We start from the raw sequence: 24,223 nt of genomic DNA, 5'->3' as shown, positions 1-24,223 counted from the left end.
GTGTATGTGTGAATGATAATTAGCAAGTAAACCTACACCTACCATCTTTTTTTTTTTTTTTTTTTTTTGCAGAGGCAATTGGGTTAAGTGCAGAGGCAATTGGGTTAAGTGACTTGCTCAGGGTCCCACAGGAAGTGTTAAGTGTCTGAGGACAGATTTGAACTCAGCTCCTCCTGACTTCAGGGCTGGTGCTCTATCCATTGGGCCACGTAGCTGCCCCCTACTTACCATCTTTAAGGCAATGTAGGAGGATAAATGGGGATACAAAAGTTTATATGGGAAGTGTGCCTTACTTCTGTGCTTCCCTAACTCTATCTGGGTCCTTCTCTAAAATTTCTCTAGATTTTTAAAATTTATATTTTTAAAAAATTATACTTAAATTTTTAGAAAATTTGGAGATCTTCTTATATTATTTCTTGGTACTGAGAGAGTAAGTAAAGTAGATAAAGCACTGTATTTGAATAAGGGGAACATGAAGGGATGCAGAAAAAGTTTTATGTAGAAAATATTTGCTGTATCCAAGCAACATTTTATATCAGTATGTTTTTATAAAGCATGTTGCACATTACAGAATTTCAGAATTGGTAATTCTGTGGCCATTTCCCAACAAATGATCATCAGGTCTTTGCTTTGAAGGCAGCTAATTCCTGACATACAGAACATTCCACATTTGGATAACCATCATTGTTTTAAACAATCTAAACATTTTAAAGAAAAAATTTAAACTTTTTCCTTTAATTTTAAATTTACTCACTTAGAACTATTGCTTCTGGTTCTGCCTCTTGGGGCCAAACAGAACAAAGCTGATTTCTCTTCTGTATAAGAGATCTTAACCATATTTGAAGACAGCTATTTTATCCTTTCTGAAGTTATCCCTATGCTAATCATATCTAGATTCATCCACTTCATGTATTAGATAATTCTCAGGGGGCTTTACCATTCTGGTTGTGATACTATCACTGCTTTTTCTTCAATATTTTTTCTTAATGCAGCCTATGGTATAATATCATCATTGGCTTACATTTTATCTGTAATATATGTAGTAATATATGTGGTAATATATGTGAAACAGGTAATATATGTGAACCATTTAAATAAAACAACTTAGAATTGTCAAAATTAGTGATAGAGTACATGTCATTGAAAAATTTGTTTTTATTTAGTTTAGTCATGTACTCTCATTTTTTACATATTTGCATATGAGTCATGTTGGGCGAGAAAAATCAGAACAAAAGGGAAAAACCACAAGGAAAAAAATAGCAGAAAGGATAAAAATAGTATGCATTGAATCTACATTCAGTTTTCATAATTCTTTCTGAAACAGATGGCATTTTCCACCACAGTTTATTGGAATTGCTGTGGATCTCTGAATTGCTGAGAAGAACCAAGTCTGTCATCGTTGATCATTACACAGTCTTATTGCTGTGTACAATGGTTTCCTACTTCTGTTTTACTTAGCATCAGTTCATAGTACATGTCTTTTATTAATTTAAAAATTAGTGTTTAGGTTCTAATTCTAACTCAGGCAACTGTATAAATAGATATTTAAAAGTAGCCTAGTACAGTGAAAAGAGTGCTATCTTTGTCATACTACCATAAAAAATTCACTTAATTTCTAGGCTTGTCAGGTTTCTTATTTGTTTTACAAGGATAATGATATTCATAATATCCATTGTGCAGGATTTTGTTGTGAGAAAAAGTATTTTGTAGGGTTTTAGGAGGTAGATAAATGAGACACAATACCAAAAATGCCAATGTTGAGAGTTTCTTCCTTTTTAAGACACTTTTTATGAATGCCACAATTTATGAAGAACATTGATAGCTAGAAAGGATTCAGAGCAGGGCACACAGGCTGGTGAGGGACTTTGAGTTTGTGTCATATGAAGATTAGTTTTCATAAACTGGGCATATTTATCCTGAAGAGAAGAAAAGACTCAGGGCTGAAGGCTTTGCTGAATATGGTATGCTGGTTCAGATGCTTGAGGACAAACAGGAGCAAGTTTAATTTCTTCAAACACTTCAAAGTGCAGAATCTGGAGCACTGGATAAAAAGTGCAGAGAGGCAAATTTAGGCTTGATCTCAGGAAAAACATTTAATAATTCTAGCTATCTGAAAGTGAAATAGGTTGCCTTGTAACTCTTCAAGCAGAAGCTGAGTGTGTATTTCCCTTTTAATTATATGTTGAACTAGGTGATTGCTGTCCTCTTCCAGCCATCCAATTCCATGTTTATGTATACCTTGCAGCACTATATAAATAAGAATAATAAGTATATCAACTGATGTACTTTTTAAAATCGATAAAATGCTATGTAACATAACTGATACATGAAATAATTTTGCTTTTTTTTGATCTTTTCATAACTATTTGTAAAATTATCTATTGGCAAATATTACTAAACTTATTAGCAGCAGGAAAAATGAGAATTTATTTATAGAAGATTGTGTATTGTGCTCCTTTTTGGTTTTTTCTTTAATTCATTTTATAGAAGAGGAAACTGAGACAAATAAGGTTAAGTGACTTGACCAGGGTGACACAACTACTAAGTGTCTGAGGCTGGATTTGAACTCACGTTTTCCTGCCTCCAGATCTGGCATTTTATCTACTGCATTACCTAGCTATAACTATTGTATTATTTAAATTTATTATATATTTTTATTCAGGTCCATAATTTCTTTGGAGGAATAAATTCCCCTACTAATGAATATAGTTGTTCTACAACTTATAAGTTGTCAAAAATATGAAGAATTTGTTACTTTTCTGGGGTTGTTCAGTTTATATCAGGCAGGTGCAAGACATGAACAGAGGTCTTCCTTAATTTGAGACCAGTTCTCTTATTCAGTGAATCATGATGCTATTAAATTGTAAATGAATATGTTTACTTTTATTAATAGGAAAAAAAAACACAGTAAAATGTATTTAATGTTTATTAGGGTAATACCAGGTTGAATTATTTAAAATTAAAGTACCTATTTTTAAAAAATACAGTTGCTTTTAAGTACAGATAGTAACTCAGGCAACAATGCAAGCCTGGCTGATTTTATTTTATGATTTCTCTCTTGTTATTATCCACATTGTGCCTTAGGGAGATAGCTGGATAGATAAAACATTTATTAAACATTAAATCCTGGGTACTGTGCTATTCTGGGAATACAAGAGAAAAAAATCCCTGTCTTTAAGGAGCTTATATTCTAGTGGAGGAAGATTACACATAAAAAGGATCTTTAAAAAGGGGAACAAGTGTTGGGTATTGTAGAAAATAAACAATTGGGGAGGTGGGAAGGAGCTAAGAAAGGTTGTTTGTGACATTATGGACTACTCTGGATTTAGGAAGTGGTATTTGAATCATACTTTAAATTAAGTGAGTAAGAATTCACCAGATAGAGAAGAAGATAAGGAAAAAACAAGCTGAGCAAAGTCAGGGTTTTTTTTGGCTAATAAAATGCTTGTTGAGAGTGGCTGGATAGGGGAGGGGGAAATTGGTTTATTTTGACAGTGGTTTAGAAAATTTGGTAGGAGATATAATTTTGGCAAGTTAGAAAGTTGAGTGTGGTACTGGGTTATGAAAGGCTTTAAATGCCAAGCAGAATTAAATACTTTATTTGGTGGATAAGTTGCTTATGGTGGTGTTGCTTAATTGGTCATATCTGAATCTTTGTGCCTGTTTGGGGCCTTTTCTTGGTAAACATACTGGAATGGGTTGCATTTCCTTTTCCAAATGTTTTGATAGATGAGGAAACTGAGACAAACAGAGTTAAGTGACTTGCCCAAGTCACAGAGTTAGTGTCTGAGCCTGAAGTTGAATACAAGAGGAGGAGTCTTCCTGACTTCAGGCAAATATTCTGTTCATTTTGCCGTAGCTGCCAGGTAATAAGTAGCCACTGAAATTTTTAAGCACATTGAGACCAGATTTTTAAAACTTCTACTGAGATTATTCTGGCAATTGTATAAATTTTGGAGTGGGGGGAGGGCAGAGGGAGTAGAGGTAACAAATCCTGCCTAGATTATTATTGTAATGTCTGGAGATGGTAAATGAAGACCTATGCTATTATGATAGCTATAGGAAGTAAGACTAGGGAGAAGATGGATTGAATGCAGGGAATATTACGAAGATGTAGCCGCCAGGACATAGTAAATATTAAATTTGAAAATGGAAGAATCAAGATATATAATGGGTACCATAATTTTGGTGACTGGGTGAATAACAGAAATAATGAATTACAGAAAGAAAGAACTGAGGCAAATTTGGACATGCTGAATTAGAGATGCTGATGTGATATTTAAGTGGAAATGTCTTATAGGCATTTGGAAGCAAGTCTCTTGAATTCAGAAGATAGGTCAAGACAGGAAATAAATATCTGTATATCATTTATATAGAAGTGGAATTTGAATCCTTTGGAGAGATATTACTAAGAGAGAAAATATGAAGAAGGAAGAGGCTAAGGTCAGACTCTTAAAAACATATTAGAATTGGGAAAAAATTGAGAACCTAGTGAGAGAGAATAAATACTGTAAGAAATAAATATGAATAGAAGTAGAAAAATATGGAGAAAAAGAACATTAGTACAGATAGGAGAAGAAGAGAGTGTTATCTTTAAAACCAGTATCCAAAAATAAAAATTGTCATCATTGTCATGAGACCATGAAGATAATGAAAAAAATACAACTCAATTGGTGTCTTTAGAGCAGCTTCTGTATTATTTTTTGAGGCCAAAGCCATTTTGGAAGAGGGTTACAGAGACGTAGGATTTTGAGGTGCTGGGCATCGATATCACTTTGTTAAAGTTTAATTGTGAAAAGGTGTCATTTTTAATAAAACTTTCATAAGAAACCTTCAGTCAGGAAAAAAGGGGACAAATTACATGTTGAGATAAGAAATAAATAGCCTTCTTGCTTCATCAATATTCTTGAGATATCTGAAGAATCTGAGGAAGGTCCTCTTGTGACTGAATTAAAGATTGTATAGACAAAAGTTGCTCTTTATAGACAGGCATGCAGTTCCCTACTTTTAATGAATAATACTACAAATCCACTTAGTCATCAGACATATGTTAAGAGCCTACTATGTGGGTCTATAAAAAAAAGACAAAAGACAATCCAAGGATTTTTCTTGCCCTTGAGCAGCTCACAATCTAATGGAGGAGAAAACATGCAAATAACTATGTACAAACAAGTTATATATAGAGAATAAATAGGAAATAGGCAACTGAGAGCTGGTACTAGAATTGAGAAAGGTAGTGAAAGGCTTCCTTTAGAAGTCTGGTATTTTGCTAGGATCTGGAGGAAGCTAGAAAAGGGAGGTGGAAGTGATAAAGTCGAGAAGGAAGAGCATATTTTGAGTGAGGGAAAGCCAGTAAAAATGCCTGGAATAAAGAGAATGGTGTGTTTTGTTTAAGGAATAGCAAGGTGACCAAAACCACTGGGTCAAAGATCATAAGGTTTGAGGTATGTAAAGTGTAAGAAGACTAGAAAGGTATGCGTGGGAAGGTTATGGAAGACTTTGAATACCAAACAAAACTTTATATTTGATTCTAGAGGTGATAGAGAGCCACTAAAGTTTATCGAGTAAGGGAAGTGATTGATTTTTTGGCTCATGTTAAGTAGAGGATGATTTGGAGTGACAGACTTTATTGCAATAGAGTTCAGGCATGAAGTGAAGAGGGTCTTCATTAGGGTGGTGATAGTGTGAGAGGGGAGAGGAGATATATTCAGAGATATTGGGAAGATAGACTCCACAGGCATTGGCAACAGATTTGATATGGGGAGTGAGTGTGAACATTTGAGGATGACACTTATGTTGTGAGCCTAAGTTTACACCTATCTAGGAATATGATGGTACCTTTGACAGTGATAGAAAAGTTTGAAAGTGGGGTTAGTTTTGGAGAAAAGGCAACAAATTTACTTTTGGACACTTTGAATTTAAGATTGTTGTTAAAAATAAAAACAAAACAAAACCAGATCATAACAAGCTTACTCACAAGATACATCAATGTTTTCTTCTTGAAAAAGAATTATTTTGATTAATTGTTGATTGATGAAAAGTCAGCCCTTCCCCAGTGTAGCATCAACTTTTTCAACTTACATATATGTTTGAGGGACTGGGGCAGGAAGAGAGAAGTATACAAGCCGAGTTGATATAATGATAAATTTATAATTTGGAAGTTCTACAAATTCCTTTTTTGCTGGTGATTCAGTATTGAATTAAAAAAACTTTAGTAGAAGATAGACACCCAGTTATGCTGTATGACAATATCTTTTTAAGCCATGGAATAACTTTTGGAGAGAATTTATAATTTGTTTTTCATTTTAGAACAATAAAAATCTATAATAAATTTGTACTGAATGATGATGATGCCTGAAAATAAATGTATTTGAAATAGTAAAAAAAAAAAAAAAAAGATTATGGGTCATGACAAATTAGAAATTCATAATACTTTTCATAAGAAACCAAATAATTATGAATGAAACAGAATCCTTGATTGCATAATAAGTTAAATAAAAAACTTGATTGCATAATAGATTTTTAATTCCCTATTTTAAATATCACATGTATTTTATTATTAACTAAATGTGATATCCAGAGTTGCCTTTAATTTATTGAAAATATTTTCTAACATTTAATCAAAAAGTTGCTGTAGATGCATATAGAAAATCATTTTCAAGTAAATCAGCTTATTTTTTTTTTTTAAATCAACAATAAAGAAAAATGCTGCAGTGTGTAAGATTTGAGTTTAATAAAATTGGTTTTGGGAAGCATTTAAATTAGTATATGAAATTTTTTATTTCTTTTTTCAGAAAAAGATGTTAAGAGAACAGACCGAACAAACAAGTTTTATGAAGGCAAAGATAATCCAGGATTGATTTTACTTCATGACATTTTGATGACCTATTGTATGTATGATTTTGATTTGGGTAAGTTCTCTTAGATTACCTTTTAAAGATATTTTTTACATTTTAGAATTAAATAGCCTTTGTTGATTATTAATACCTGTTATTATAATTCTTTATATACCTAGTGTTTTTAGAACCTGAATGGTTTTGATTTTTAACATTTTGTCCTATCCTCCTGTTTTCTTTTATGTTAAGATTATTTGTCAGTTTAGGTTAACAACTATATTTGCATGTCTCTAGAATCTTTAGAATGGTTTTATCCCCATTCTAAGCATCCCCAGTCATAACTTGCCAAATAGTATGTGTTTCTATTCCCCTGCTAATTGCTTATGTGGAGACGTTTAAGTCTTTTCTTTTCCATTCAAAACGCTGATAGTTTAACTCCAGGTTTTAAAGCAGGCAAGCTGAAGTCTTCCTGTTTTGCTATATAATTAATCAGTCATCGCATTTATTAAATGCTTTGTCTTTGCTTCTTAAACTATGGTTTATGACCTCCTATGGGGTCTTGTGACTGATTTGGGTGTTGTGAAATTATGATTTATTATTAGTAAATGTTTGATTTGTACATCTGTTTTATGTACTTGGGTCCACGTAAAATTTTCTTGGGTGAAAAGGAGTCACTAGTGGAAGAAATATAAGAAGACCAGTGTTCATGCTAGAAATTCTGCTAGGTCATAGGTATACAAGTACAAAAATGTGAAACAATACCTATTGTCAGTGTTACATTCTCACAGATTGGATAACCAGTACAGATAAAAATATATATAGCATAAATGTAAAAGTTAACAAATGCAAATATATACAAAGTAGTTAAATACAAACCAGAAAATCTTTGTGTAGAAGATGGTTCCAAGTGACATCCTAAAGGAAAAGAGGACCTCTTAAAGGTAGAGGTAAAGAGGGAGTACATTCCAAGCATGAGAGAATCAGTTGAAAAACATAAAGATGGGAAGTGAAGTGTGGTCAGTCAGGAAAAGAGAGAAGGCTAGTTTAAGTTGTATCATACAATGCTAAGAGGGGTATAGTATTTAACCAGTTAACAAAAATAGATTAGTGCCAGATAGTAAAGTGGATTAAAAGCTCAGTAGAGGAGTTTTCCTTTTCATCCTAGAGGCAGTGGAAAGATACTAGACTTGGTTGAGGAGGGAAGTCGCATAGATTTATATTTAAAAGTTTCTTTGACTGCATTGCTATATGTTGGCTGGAGTGAAGAGTGACTCAAGATTAGGGAAACTGACTTGGAGGCTCATGCAGTAATTTAGGCAAGAGGATCTAAACTAACATGAGTAACTGAATGGAGAGAAGAAATTAGATACAAGAGAAGTTGTGAAATTAGAGTTAGTAAGATGTTTCAACTAAACAAGGTTGGTGACAATGCTGGCTTTAAATCAGAGTCACTGGAAGGGTAATATTACTTTCAGTAGAAATAGGGAAGTTTGGGAGGGAGGAGAGTTTTAGAGGGAAGATAATGAGTTCAGTTCTAAATATGTTGGGTATAAGATATCTCTGGGACATTCAGTTTTGAAAAATATGATAAAAAATTGTTGATGAGCCATTCTCCAATTGATTGATAGTCAAAGGATAGGAATAGAAAATTTTCAGATGAAGAAATTAAAACTATTTCTAATTATATGAGAAGGTGCTCTAAAACTATTTCTAATTATATGAGAAGGTGCTCTAAATCACTATTGATCAGAGAAATGCAAATCAAGACAACTCTGACATACCACTACACACCTCTCAGATTGGCTAAGATGACAGGAAAAGACAAGGATGAATGTAAGGGGATGTGGGAAAACTGGGACGCTAATACATCATTGGTGGAGTTGTGAACTGACCCCAACCATTCTGGAGAGCAGTTTGGAACTATGTTCAAAAAGTTATCAAACTGTGCATACCTTTTGACCTAGCAGTGTTTCTATTGGGCCTATATCCCCAAGAGATCTTAAAGAAAGGAAAGGGACCCACATGTACAAAAATGTTTGTGGCAACCCTTTTTGTAGTGTCAAGAAACTGGAAACTGGGTGAATGCCCTGAGAATGGCTGAGTAAGTTATGGTATATGAATGTTATGGAATATTATTTTTCTATAAGAAATGATGAGGGAGGATGATTTTAGAAAGGCCTAGAGAGACTTACATGAACTGATGCTAAGTGAAATGAAGAGAACCAGGAGATCATTGTACATAACAACATCAATATTACACGATGAGCAATTCTGATGAATGTGACTCTTTCCAACAATGAGATGATTGATGCCATTTCCATTTTATCTTGTGATAAAGAGAATCATCTACACCCAGAGAGAGTACTGTAGGAACTAAATGTGGATCACAACATAACATTCTCACTCTTTTTGTTGTTCACTCATTTTGCTTTCTTACTCATTTACTTTTCTTTTTTTGATCTGATTTCTCTTATGCAGCAAGAGAATTGTATAAATATGTTTATACATATTAGTTTTAACATACATTTTAACATGTTTAACATATATTGGATTGCTTGCCATCTAGGAGACGGGGTGGGGGGAAGGAAGGAGAAAATCTGGCTATGCAAGGCTATGCAAGGGTCATTTATAGTCAAATTATCCATTCATATGTTTTGAAAATAAAAAGCTTTATGAAAAAAATTGTTGATGCAGATTTGAATCTTGGGGGAGAGAGTAGGGCTGGATTTTTTGAATAAGAAGTCCTCATGCATAGAGATAATACTTGAATCTATGGAAACTGATGAAATTACCAAGAGAATATGGAAGGAGAAGAAAAAAGGTATCCAGAGCAGAACCTTGGGAAATACTCATAGGAGGTGGGAAAGAGATGGATTTTTTTTTTTTAAATAATGGGGCAGAATATAAAATTTGGTTATGTACACAAACATATACACATCAAATATCTTTGCAAAGTTACTTTATGACACTAAGTGCTATTTGATTAATAGAAATACTACCTACCCAAGTCAAGAGATGAAAAATTAAGGAGAGAAGAAAATGGGATAGAATTTGTCAAGGAAAGCTTCTTGGGAGGAAGGGAGAGTTTAGATTTTTCCAAATGACAAATGAAAAATGCAGATTATAGTTTGAAAGTAATTCTAGTCACCTTTTTTCTTTTTCTATTTTGTCCAGTCTTGCAAACACATTCACTCATGTACCTAGAATTTTGAAGTCTTGATGACCAGCAAATAAGGTTTACCTTGCTTTGTTTTACTTTCTGAGCAGGCCTGTCCTATAAGTTGGGAGAAAGAAGTTCTTATATTTCTCTGGAGCCTTTATAACCATTTTTGTGGCAACTGAATTTTGCTTTAAGTTGAAAAGAACAATTGTCAATCAGGTCTTTTTCTCATTTTTGTTTTTTAGTAAGAACCTAAGCTACATGTCTTTCATATTTTTTGAAACTTGACTGCAGGTCTTTTTTATGGTGTTGGTTCCCTCTGTTTAAGGGGACAAGGAAATATGTATCAGGAAGATTTCTATCCAGTAGTTAAATAGTAAACAAAGTTTTGATATTTTAACTGGAAAGTTTCCTTGTAGCAATACATTACATGATGATGCTCAAATGATAATGTTTCTTAATTTAACTTACTGGATAAAGTTCTGGATTTTGAATCATGAAGCCCAAGATTCACATCCAACTCTGACATTAAGTGATTCTGGCCAAGTTCCTTAACCTTCCTGAGCATCACTGTCTTTCCACCTGTTGTGCTGATCTAGTGTGTTTGTTGTGAGTGATAGAATACATGAAAAAGACTTTGTAAACGCCAGTGCTGTTTTCTGCTGCCATTGTTATTGTTATTAGATGTGTCCTTCAAAGTTTTTGTTTCATTTTAAAAGGGATTATATTAAGCTTGGTGAAAGTTTTCTTACCCTACCATACCCCATTCCCCTTTTACTCCACATTTTAATTTTCTATGAAAACAATTTTGATGAAGGGCTTACAGTTGTGCTTGTTAATATGTGTATCAGTTAGCACTACTCTAGAATCTGAAGTGTTATTAAATGCTGATTTAATCAACTTTAATCTTTCTTTAATTAAAATGAATTTATACATTAATTCTTGCCCTTGCTGCCCATGAAATACTTCCAGAAGACATCAGGTTTAAAATAAAATGCATCAGAAAAACAAGATTAATTGTATTACTTTCTTCACAGAAGAAGTATATCAGTGGTCCTAGGCTTCAAATTATAATTAACTCTTCAGAAATTTTTTATTCTGTAATAACTTTTAAAGACTTCTTTTACAACGAAGAGGAATTTTGCCTTTGAAGCATTTTTATAATAATGTTTTGGAGTAGGGAAAATATGATTTAGTTTGGTCTGGTAAAATGATTTTTTTGGGAGGAGACATTTAATTCTAATTATCTAATTCTAAATGTCTAAAATAATTTTATATATAAATTTTATCTTGGTTTCCATTAACTGGTGCAGTATTTGCAAGATTGTAAGAAAGTATAATTTTTAAAAAGCATACAAGATAGAAAAGAGATTGTAAAATATATAGTCTGTGTGTCTGTAAATTAGTAAGTACCAAGTTTTGATTATGGAAAAATGTGTGGATATTGTTTTCACCAACAGAAGTGGTTAAGTTAGAGAAAAAAGGTTTAGTGCTAAAAACTGAGGTTATCAAATTCAGACTTGGGATAGAAGTTAGAAGCACATAAGAGACTATGAAAACAATGTCAGTGAAGGAATGAAAGCATGAGGCATGTATAGGGGTTCTCAGATAATACGGAGGAGAGAGTAGTTTAAAATAAATCTCAAAAGGTATAGTGATGTTAGAGGGTCTGTTTAGTTACCTGATTATGCAGTTTGAACTTTATTTGGTACACAGTAGGGAAGAGGATGGAGCATAATGATAACTGTAAGAAGTGACAGTTGACTTGAAGTAACACTGAAGTGAATACAAAAAAGTATCACAGCAATCTTAACCATTTATTTCAGCGGCAAACAGTTCCTTCTTAAGCAGAATATAGACAGTTTTCTCTTCATGGAAATCTTGGTTGGATCAGGAATTCTGAAGGAAATCCACTGTCCAAAAAAATCGTATGCTAACTTTACTGTATAATATTGCGCTTTCTCTTTGCCCTTTCCCCTTAGCTGGGTATTCTATAATACCCCTTTTCCCCATCCCCCCAAAAACTAACAACTCCTCCCCCCCCCAAAAAAAAAAAATTAAACTGCTGGGCTTGGGGCTTGGTTTGAAATCTCCTATATTGAATCTTTTCTTGCTCTGTTTACCCACTCATGTTTGTGGTCACCTGTGTCTGTTTTCTCTCTCTCTGAGCATGTCTATCCCTGGCCTAGTGTGTCACCTGTCCTTTCTTGTTTGGTCTTGTTTGGTCGCTATATGTCTGCCCCATTGTATGCTCTTCTTCTCAGTTCTAGCTAGACTCCAATGTAGCTTCCCTGGACTTTGTGTTCTTCCTTTTGTTCTCACTTTTATCTGTCCCTAGCCCCCATATGTCCTTAAATCCTTCTTCCATAGGCATGGAGCCTTTTTCTCGTCTTCTTCCCTTCCTTTCCCATATTTTTGGGCAAATTTGCATTGCATATAGATTGATTTACCTAGAAGTCTTTAGAATGGTCCAGTTTATATAAAACGATAACTGTCTATACCTTGATAAAAAGCCACGGTCATAAATGAATTACCAGTTAGTACAAGATTGATATTTCTAGGGGCAGCTAGGTAGCATAGTAGATAGAGCACCAGCTCTGAAATCAGGAGGACCTGAGTTCAAATCTGGCCTCAGACTTTTAACACTTCCTAGCTGTATGACCCTGGACAAATCACTTAACCCCAATTGCCTCAGCAAAAAAAATTAAAATAAAAAAAAGATATTTCTAATCATGATCCTAATCAAGATAAAATTAAAATATGTTTAGCATACATTATATAATGGAGGCAGAACAGTATATAATACATTTTATAAAGCTGTTCATTTAAAGTAATTAAAGTAGAAAATAAGCTCAAAAGACATGAACCTTCAGCTTTATGGAAGACTCAGGGAGCCAAGGTAACTCTTGTACCAGGAATTTTCACATAGCCTAGTTTTCATTTTATAGAAATGTTACTACTCAACATTAGAGTGAAAATAACAGATCCTTGACTCCATGTCCTATTGAGTCAAGCACCTGACTTTTCTAATTTAACCTAATTTTTAATAAGTGTTGACAGTTACCTAAGATGCCCAAGACAAACATGAAAAGGTTTTGTTACAGGTAGCTTTTTCTTTTCATTTTTTGCTATTCCTCCAAGTCCAAGTTTGACATTGAAGTAGGCAATGTACAAAGGTAAGAATTGTTCTAGATCCAAGTCTGCTGCTGTCTAACCCTATGTCGGCAGGATAGTAATGCTTTCTGTTTCTTCATGTGGGTCCTCTCTACCTCAATCTCATCTAAACTCTGGTTTCTTTTAAGGATCAATTCCTGTGCTATTCTTTAGGTTAAACTTTTCTAATCCTCCTGGTTGTTAGTGGTCTTTACTTTCTCAAATTGTCATAATATACTTATATGTTTATATATTGAATCTCCCCAGTATGATGAAGGATTTTGTTCTTGGGCTTTTGTTCTCCAAGAGCATTAATGACATCATGAAGGTATTTCCTAAAGGGAAATAATTTTTTATAATCTCTAGGGTAAAGTACCCAGGCTTTATACTTATAAAGTACTTAATAAATGCTTGTTATAGGAATTCCGACAGTTATGTAGTCAGACACATGAAAATAAGGGAGAAAGTAGAATGAATCTTTCAGCCTTTGGAGTTTTTTCTACTACTAGATAGGTGACCTTCCAATCAAGAAAGTAAGGCTCAGGAACCGAGCAATCAAAGTGTGATCTGCTGTCTACATCCTTCATTCACACATTTGATAATGTTATATCAATTTGATTATGCTACTGCTTTCTGCTTCATCAAGTAACACAAGATAAATCACTGTTTTCTCTTTTAAAAAATATTAGGTTGTTTGTTTCAGCCAGCTCCTCAATTGCAAGAGTAATATGCGCATCAATTTAATATGATGACCAGATAAATATTTCAGTTGATAACTTGTCAGAAAAAAAAAAGAACAAAAACAAACACTTTTCAATTTGTTTTGGGTTGGGTTGGAGTAAAGGATGTACAAAGATTGTAGCTGTTTTTAGTTTTTGAATAATTGTCACTTGGAAAAAGGATTTGAATTGTTCTGCTATTCCCCAGAGAACAAAAGTAAGACCCAGTTGATTAAAGTTACAGAAAAGCAGGTTTCCTGTAAATTAAGGAAAACTTCTGATACTTAAAGAGTTGTGCAGAAATGCATTGGGAAACAATTTTTGTTAAATTTATTATTAAATGTCCTCACTCAGAAATTAAACATAACTTCCTTCCAGGAATTTATAAATGAATATAGGCTTAGAGTAAGTGAGGAGATTATGGATGAAGTACTAAGAAGGAACTTAAGTGCTACAAATCAGACCGTCCTCCCAGACATGGAGGACTGTGTGGTTCCCTAATCCCACAAGCACACAAGTGAATTGGGGCTCAGATATAGTGTGATGGATACCCAGATCCAAACTCCAAGTCTCTGGATCTTTGCTTTATTGTTTTTGTTTGTGGTTGATGAGCAGATTCACAGGGACTAAAAGGGAGAAGGATCTTAAGGGCTTCAATTCCTCTTGCCACACTCCCAATGATTATAGTCATTATGATTAGGAAAGTTTGCTGATCTTGCACACATGAATTAGATTAGATTTTCTAAGCTAATTTTAGGAGAGTTTTTTTATTGCTTGTATTAGGTACATAGGGATATAGGTAAGTTGTATTAAGTATATTTCTCAGTATACACATGACAGTAAAACAGTCATTTCTGTTGGTTAGCCAGAAATAGATAGATCTTCCTCTTTTGTATTTCCATGATTCTCCCTTTTCGTGTCATTTTTGTTTCATATTCTCATCCATCATCCATATCAAACCATATGTATTAAAAGAATCTACTTTAAGTTTCATCAGTACTTTTATTGCTAAATTCACCAAAGTTAAAAATTCATCCTTTTGGCCAATAAAATATAAGAAATCTGGGACCACACAGGAATCATATTCTTTGTTCTAATAATTCCTAATAGATTATAAAGCTATTAGTGGCATTGTCAATAACAGTAATAATAATAGCTCCATCTTTCACATTTGGTAATAAACTCTTTACAGTGGCCTATCCCTTGTGTCAATCTACACTCCCTACCACTTTTAGTATGATGTGACCAGTACTGCCTGTCCACTTGAATGGTGAAGACTGTGAGTAATGAGGGGCAAGAGTGAGGTGTGTGACTCTGGTATGAGATTCTGCTTTATTACAGATTTCAAATCCTTTTATCTTCTCCGTGCCTGCTTCTACTTCCTACATCATATGTAAGCACATTCTAACCTATAGTAGATATATGATTTTCTACAGAAAGGTACACATAGATATATTGTGTGCATTTCTTTCCTAATAGGGATATTCAAGGTACTCTCCGCCAAGGTCCAGCACGCCTCTCCTGGAATTGCTTCTTCGGGTGGGATCCCTTCTTCCCAACACCATCTTGTTCAGCCTCATGTGAGCTACCCTCAGCTTACCTGAGCTGTGCCCTGTGTGATGTCCAAGGCTGGTGGGGGGTTGGCAAGTCCTCTTACATTAGTCCAAACTTTTCATAATTTGAGACAAATCCTATGGCCAACTAGTACCATTCTGAGAGTTTAAGGGTCTAGATTCAGTTGTCCTTGAAGGGTAACTATTGGTACTGTGATGCAAAGTTCTCAAATCACCTAACACTTCTTTTCTGGTCCCAGGGAAATTGAGATATGTCCTTGGGCAACCCCATTAGTTATGGGGTTTAAGTATATTCTTATTTCAGAAATGAGGAAACTTAGAAGAGTTAAGTGACTTGCTCAGGTTCACAGAAATGGAAGAAATAGATTCAGACTCAGGAGAGTTCAAGTTTAAGATCCAGTGTTTCTCCATCTGTACTTTATGGTCTGCCTATATAATCAACAGTTACCTTATTGCAGTTGAACTGTTAATTTTCACTTAGTTTCTACCTTAGATACTGAAAATATTAAGAAAATCAAGTTATTAAAATGAGATGTACAGAGAAATGCAAATTAAGACAACTGAGATACCACTATACAGACCTGTCAGACTGGCTAGAATGACAGGGAAAGATAATGCAGAATGTTGTAGGGGATGTGGGAAAACAGGGACACTAATACATTGTTGGTGGAATTGTGAATACATCCAACCGTTCTGGAGAGCAATTTGGAACTATGCTCACAAAGTTATCAAACTGCATACCCTTATGATCCAGCAGTGTTACTACTGGGCGTACATCCCAAAGAGATCATAAAGAAGGGAAAGGGATCTGTATGTGCACGAATGTTTGTGGCAGCCCTCTTTGTAGTGGCCAGAAACTGAGTAGATGCCCATCAATTGGAGAATGGCTGACTTAATTGTGGTATATGAATATCATGGAATATTATTGTTCAGTAAGAAATGACCAACAGGATGATTTCAGAAAGGCCTGGAGAGACTTACACGAACTGATGCTGAGTGAAACGAGCAGGGCCAGGAGATCATTATATACTTACTTGAACAACAATACTCTATGATGATCAATTCTGATGGACTTGGCCATCCTCAGCAATGAGATGAACCAAATGAGTCTTAATGGAGCAGTAATGAACTGAACCAGCTACGCCCAGCAAAAGAACTCTGGGAGATGACTAAGAACCATTACATTGAATTCCCAATCCCTATGTTTTTTGTCTGCCTGCATTTTGGATTTCCTTCACAGGCTAATTGTACAACATTTCAGAGTCCAATTCTTTTTGTATAGCAAAATAATGGTTTGGTCATGTATACTTATTGTGTATCTAATTTATACTTTAATATATTTAACATCTACTGGTCATCCTGCCATCTAGGGGAGGGGTGGGGGGAAGGAGGGAAAAAACTGGAACAAAAAGTTTGGCAATTGTCAATGCTGTAAAATTACCCATACATATAACATGTAAATAAAAAGCTATTTAAAAAATAAATAAACAAAATGAGATGTAGAGCTAAATGTCACTATTAACATAAATAGTGATTTTGTTATATTTTCTCTCTATCCTAGTCAAGAGAATTATCAAAGAAATTAGAGTTAATGATAAACTTCAAATCTTTGAAACTTTCAGAGTGAGAAATAATTTCTTGGAACAATTAGAGACTAGAACTTAGAATTTTTTAATGACTACAAGGGACATCAGACCTTTTTGGCAAACTCCCTTTTTAGCATTTGAGGAACCTAAAACTTATTAAATTTATTGATGATATGATTTAGCCGACATCAAGAATCAAGTTAATGTTCCAATTCAAACAACAACTTTATTTCTAAGAATTTATTTAATATGACCAAAATGAAAAATTGAACAGTAATGTTAAAAAATTGCTGATACTACCTTAACTTAAATGATCTAGTATGAATTTTTTTTTAACTTAATAAAAATCCCTGATCCACCCAGTCTGATTGAAGGAACTCAAGTGAATTCAAAAAAAAAAAAAAGAAAGAAAGAAAGGAAGGAATGGAACTATTGCTAAAGAAAACAAAATTCTAATTCTATTTTGTTTGTTTTTAAGAACTAGCTACTTCATTTTATGTTGACAAATGTGTCTGAAGTGCATCCCAATTATGTTGTTTTAGTGTGGAATTTATAGCAAATGTGGGAATTGTGACAGGATCATGAGTAGTATCAATAGCAAAAGAAGAAGGTGAGGTAGAATAAGTGAAGAAAGTACATATTAGTTGAACCAGTAATAGAGTAATTGGTTTAGAAACATTGTTGCTTATGCTTTCTGGATAATATAAGAATCAAGACAGGTAAACACAAATTTCTTGAGAGAGAAAAACAGATTAAAAAAAAAAGTATTACATGATTTTGTATGCATTAACTTTTAGATCTGCTCTTTTGCTATTCCTCTTACATTCAGTGAAAATTAGCTTTTTGGAAGGATAATTTGTATGAAAAAAGATTAGTAAATATAATTATATGATTACTTTAGAAGTTCCAACAATAATTGGGTAGATTAGTAATGGAATGGAGGCACCCATTATTTGTTTTCCTAAGAATTGAAGAGTGTGTATATGTGTGCAGATACGTTTAAAATGTTCTAGTGTGATTATGGACAAGTGACTCAAATTCTTTGGATTCTAAACAAATCTCTAGGACTATATATTGCAGAGAAGGTATGAACCTTTATTGATGGAGGGAGTTTCCTTATTCAGGGATTCCAGATACCAGTGAAATAAAGGGTTCCAGTTCTTATTATTCTAAGAAGTATATATTTACCAATAGATTACTTTATAGTTTTTAGGTAAATTTAACCTGTTATATGGACCTGTATGATAACTTAACTCTTCTTGATATTCTGGTTAATCAGTAAGCAATTATTAAGCATCTTTTAAATGCTAGTCACCATCTTAAACACTGAGGGGCAAAGACAATAATGAAAGTCCCTGCTTTCAGGAAACTTATATTTGGTCAAGGGATACAGAATGCATATATAAGTATATTCAAAATAGAAAGTAATTTCATAGATCATGAATATAATTATAAGGAAAGATCTCTTGTAGAAGATAGTGTTTGAATAAAGCCTTGAAGCAAACTAGAAGAGACTGAATCCTAGGAATGAGGGACAAGGAGATGAGGCTATGAAGTATTGTTAGAAGAACAACAAGAAGGTCCACGTGGCTGGATCACAGAGTTCATGAAAGGGAGTAATTTATTTAATAAGTCTGAAAGGTATAAATTTAGAGCCAAGATGTAGAGGGTTTTAAATGCCAAATAGAATTTTGTATATGATTGCAGGTAGTAGGGAAATATTGGAGTTTATTGATTCTATCAGATCTGTGCTTTAAGTATATTATTTTGACAGCTCTGTGAAGTATGTATTGGAGAGGGTATAATCTGGAAGCAAGGAAATAAGTTAGAAGACTATTGGAATAGTGCAAGTGAAGGGGAACTAGAATCTAGAGAGAAGGGATTGAATGAGAGTGCTTTTGTGGAGATGGAATCTACGAGATTTGGCAGTTGATTGGGTATTTAGGAATTGAGAATGATTTTAAGGTTTTGAACTTAGATAATTGGAAAAGTGTTGGTATGTAATCGAAAAATGGAATATTTACATCCATAATTGATTACATTCCACTTGTATGTCCCATTAGCATTAAAATTAGAATATTCTCAGGGCAGTTAGGTGATATAGTGGATAGAGTACTAGCCCTAAAGTCAGATGGACCTGAGTTCAAATCTAGCCTCAGACTCTTAGCACTTCCTAGCTGTGTGACCCTGGGCAAGTCACTTGACCCCAATTGACTCAGCCAAAAAAACCCCACCAAAAATAATTTTTTTTAAAAGTAGAATATTCTCTTTCCCCCAACCCTATTCTACTTTCTTCATTATTTCTGTTACCATTTACTCAGTTTCCTTTGGGATATTGGGGTTATTTTTGCTTCTTCTTTCTCCCCACTCCCCCAAGTAATCAATTTCCAGGTCTTGATAACATGTAACATTTCTTAAATATTTACCTTATTCTTTATCTTCTCACAACTCTAATATAAACTTTTATCAATCATTAGGATTTGTTTCATTTATCCTCCTTATCTTTTCATAGGTCTTACTGCCTTCACTACCTCTCTCATCATCCTTCTGTCCTTCATACTGTTGGAAGAATAGTCTTTCTTCTGAGAGACAGCATGATATAGTTGATAGAGTGCCAGCCTTGTAGTCATGAAGACCTTGATTCATTCATGTCCTGCTTTTGACATAGACTGGCTGTGTGATCTTCGACAAGTCATAGAACCTTTCAACATTTCAGGCAACTCTTTTGAGATTATAAATTATAAAATTAATACAGATCTAAAATGATAGAGGAAACATACTTATTGGGATTTCTCTACAGCCTCAGATTCCTTTCTGTCCTCACAAATACAAATATTTTAAAATTGCCATAGGGGGGTGAGAGGGACAGCCAGATGGCACAATAAATAAAGTACTCTGCTTGGAATTAGGACTTATCTCCTCGAGTTCAAATTTGACTGCAGAAGACACTCACTAGCTGTGTGATCTTGGGCATTTCACTTAATTCTGTTGCCTCACTTTCTTTCCTCAGCACTAAAGTGAATTAGAGAAGGAAATGGCAAACCACACCAGGATCTTGACTATGAAAATCTCAAATGGAGTCATAAAGAGTTGGACATTGAAAACAACAAGGCATTTACGGGAATTTTTTTTTTATAAAATCACAGTACAACAAACATTAATCATTTCCTGTGGACTGAGTACTATACTAGAATCTATAGAAGTTAATAAGATGATTCTTGTTCCTAATAAGATGATTCTTGTTCCCAAGGATCATACAGTTCATTACAGGAATAAGAGACTATTATAGTATCTATTATTATAGGAAGCATTTTTCATAAATATTTTTAGTATATTACTTGTCTTTAAAAATCTCTCATCATTGTAGAGAAATGCTTTTTAGTTATAATTCTCCTTGATAAATATGAGTACATATGTGTGTGCTCGTAGATAGCTACAGTAGTAGCATTTTGCCAATTTAGAAGAGATTATTTGTCCTTTAAAGTTCTTGATAATTTGGAGAATTGTCTTTAATACTGTTGATTGCATAGACTAGAAAAGTACAAGCTTTTAGAAATTTATTAAGGTACTACTTTTTTTTGGTTACCTAAGATAGTTGTTGGTGATAAAATGTGTATCCATATGGTTTTCTGAAGTAAGTGTTGACTGAAGCTACCTTTAAATTCAGCTGTTTGAGAGAGAATTAAATTACTTGACATATACTGGATAAGATTTTAAATGACTGTACCTGCCTTAATGGAATTTTTAAGCAGTTTTCTTAGAATGATGCCTTATGCTTATTTTTTTTTGGGGGGGGGGGGTGTCAGTTGCATAATCATTGTAAAGATTTCTTGGTGTGGAAATGTTTTCTAGTAGTACAAATGAGTAGTTAAATCGCCTGTAGAGTTGCCTGAGACAGAGAGAGCTTTATGTACTTGCTCAGCTTATGGTCATACAATTAATGCGTATTAGAAGCAGTCTAACCCAGCTTTCTCTGATTCTAAGTTCAGCCTTCTATTTACTATGTTATGCTTCTTCTCTGCCTCTTTTGCACAGAAAGTATTTAATCAGTTTTCACTGAATCAATGCATGACATTCATATGTGTCTTTAAGAGCATTCAAGGGTATTAAAATTTTGCCATTTTCAAAGTTTATTCATATTTATCAATAATAAAATTTGGGAACGTGTTAAGTTTTACAAACATTAATTCCTTCTTCCCCTTTTTTCTTGCAGGGTATGTCCAAGGAATGAGTGATTTGCTTTCCCCTCTTTTGTATGTGATGGAGAATGAGGTGGATGCTTTTTGGTGCTTTGTATCTTACATGGATCAAGTGGTAAGAAAAAAATCCCCTTTACTTTTGGATCTCCAAATGTAGTTTTTAATGACAAAACTTTCCTTATTTAGTTCTTTTTCATTTGTATCATTGACTGATTTAAGGAAATATTTATATTAATTTTTTCCAGTATTTTTTTTTTCCCCTATAGTGGTCCCTCAAGACTTGGGAATGTTGACATATATTCTCTTTAATAGAAAAAAAAAATATTTTTAGAATGTAAATAGCAGAAAGAATCAGAATTTACTATAAGAAAGCATTCATATCTTTGGGAGAGTTGTGGGCCTTGTTATCTGTTTGAGATAAGACCTACTTGGACAATGAATAATAGCTTCACCACTCTTGAAGATGGTATGACTTTGGGCTTTGTCATTATAATAGTTCTTCAACTTTCTAATTTTTTACTCTTGCATTTTACTTGTTTAACCATACCACTTTCTTCCTAATTTGTTGTTATTTTCTCAGAAATGTATAATTATTAGCATGTATAGATCATTGTCCCTTCTTCCACTAAAAACCCTCAGAAACAGTAACAGTACCCAGAATAATGCATTCAGAGAATTAGCAAAAAAATAAATTGAGAGAAATCATCTAAAATAGTAAATTTATTTTATTTTATTAATATAGCTTTTTATTTACAAAACATATGTATGGATAATTTTTCAACATTGACCCTTGCAAAATCTTCTGTTCCAACTTTCTCCCTCCTTCGCCCATCCCCTCCCTTAGATGGCAGGTAGTCCAATACATGTTAAATATGTTAAAGTATATAGTAAATCTAATATATGTATACATATTTGTACAATTATCTTGCTGCACAAAAAAAATTGGATCTAGAAAGAAAGAAAAAACCCTGAGAAGGAAAACAAAAATGCAAGCAAACAATAACAGAAAGAGTGGAAATGCTATGTTGTGGTCTGTTGGAATCTTTACAAAGTGTTAAGCCATTAGACTTGATAGAGACAATAATTATCTAATTTAGCATGGTTCAATATGATTGATTTGATCTTAGAAAGAGATATTTTGGGCCAGAACTTGAAACAAGGTATTAATTACAACTGATAGAAATGATGTTTGTGTTCACACCTTTAGAGAGCTCATAAGTATCTAAGTACTCAATGGAGTTCACACTTTTGGGAGAGTTCAGGATTTAGAAAGAGATATCCAAATTCACACCTCCCTTCGGGCCAGAGAGTACTTTGGGAGATAACCCAGAATCCCTTTCTCTCCAGAAGGAGGAATTAACCTTTGGGACTTTTAGAAAAATTCATTGATGTTTTCAGTGTGGAAAAGTTGGACATTTGAGAGCTCAATGTAGATATGGAGATAGAATGAGAAGACAGGGTGAGAGAAAACCCAAAACCCTATGCCCAAAATGTAACCGAGGCTTTCACTAGGCCTCTGAATGTAGATTGACCCAGAGAAGTGAGAGGCAGGGCCCAGCTCCTAAGTATCAATCAAAGGACAGGTGGGGCATGATGGCAGCTGAGTTTACACCCAGAGAGTCTTTAGAAATTCAGGACTCTGATGTCATTAATCAACAGAAAAGCAATCAGGATTACAGTTGGAGAGAATACAGATTTTTCAGCCCAACAGGGCAGTGTCCAGTGTAAACAGCTCCAATGTAAACCAGGTGATGAAGAGAAATCCCAAAAGTGGTAAAGAGACCGTTTCAAGTTCTTCAAAACAAAGGAGAAAGATTCAAGAAACATCTGATACCGAAAGAGCATGGCTGAAATTGAGACTGTTAAAAGAACTTTAAAATCTTAAGGAATCATTGGATTTCCTAACACAAGATGAGACTCTTTCAGTTCTTGAAAACCAGCAAGAATCATTGGATTTCCTTGAGATGAAAAATTGTTGATGAGACTATTGCAGTACTTCAGAGCTTACAAGAATTATTGGATTCTTGGCACATGAACTAATGGACAATGGGTTCCTTTTGGACTATTTTTAGGACTTATGGACATGTATAATTTTGTATGTTGATTCATGTTATGAAAAATTGTTTACTTCAAACTTACAAGAATTATTGAATTTCTGGCACATGAATTAATGGGCAATGGGTTCCTTTTGGACTATTTCTAGGACTTATGGACATGTGTAAATTTTTCATGTTGATTTATGTTATTTGTTAACATTATTACTAGCCTGTGTTATATTGCTATGTGCTTATGTAATTATGTGTAATGCCTCCCATATTGATGGATTTATGTACCTTGTTTCATACCTGTTTCAAGTGAGCCCCTTTAGAAACCCCCTAATTTTCTATTTCCTTTGGTATTTTCATCTCCCTTCCTGAGATGTCAGGGAGGGCATGACCACCTTCTTTTTATGGTGTTTTCACTCCTTTTTTGAGCAGTCAGGGAAGGTGTGATCATCTTTTTGGAGTTCTCACCTCCTTAAGAAGTCAAGGAGGTTATGATTGCCTATGTTCTAAATCAAAAGAAAAGGGGAGATCTTTACAAAGTGTTAAGCCATTATAGTTGATAGAGACAATAATTATCTAATTTAACATGGTTCGATATGATTGATTTGCTCTTAGAAGGAGATATTTTGGGCCAGAACTTGAAACAAGGTATTAATTACAACTGATGGAAATGATGCTTGTGTTCACACCTTTAGAGAGCTCATAAGTATCTAAGTGCTCAATGGAATTCACACATTTGGGAGAGTTCAGGGTTTAGAAAGAGATATCCAAATTCACACCTCTCTTAGGGCCAGAGAGCACTCTGGGAGATAACCCAGAATCCCTCTCTCTCCAGAAGGAGGAGTTAACCTTTGGGAGATCATATATATATAGGAAGCTCTTAGAGCTTGAGAGAGTTTTTCTTGGGAACATTGACTGGGGTCAGAGAGGAGCACTCTGGGAGGAAGCCCA

The 24,223-nt window shown here is 34.0% G+C and overlaps 1 protein-coding gene across 2 annotated transcripts in view; it reads left to right on the top strand.

Annotated features, from left to right (window-relative positions):
- Positions 1-24,223, top strand: part of TBC1D15 (TBC1 domain family member 15) — a 105,612-nt gene that overhangs the window by 73,566 nt on the left and 7,823 nt on the right. For both annotated transcript variants that reach the window (XM_023504307.2, XM_012550480.3), the window contains exons 11-12: positions 6,795-6,911; positions 21,242-21,342. In XM_023504307.2, coding sequence (XP_023360075.1) covers positions 6,795-6,911; positions 21,242-21,342 — 218 coding nt within the window. The remainder of the gene's footprint in view (positions 1-6,794; positions 6,912-21,241; positions 21,343-24,223) is intronic.

Source organism: Sarcophilus harrisii, chromosome 5, assembly GCF_902635505.1.
Source record: "Sarcophilus harrisii chromosome 5, mSarHar1.11, whole genome shotgun sequence".
NCBI classification, from domain to species: Eukaryota; Metazoa; Chordata; class Mammalia; order Dasyuromorphia; family Dasyuridae; genus Sarcophilus; species Sarcophilus harrisii.
The sequence above is the reverse complement of the archived record's forward strand: the minus strand, read 5'-3'. Positions and strand labels throughout refer to the sequence as shown.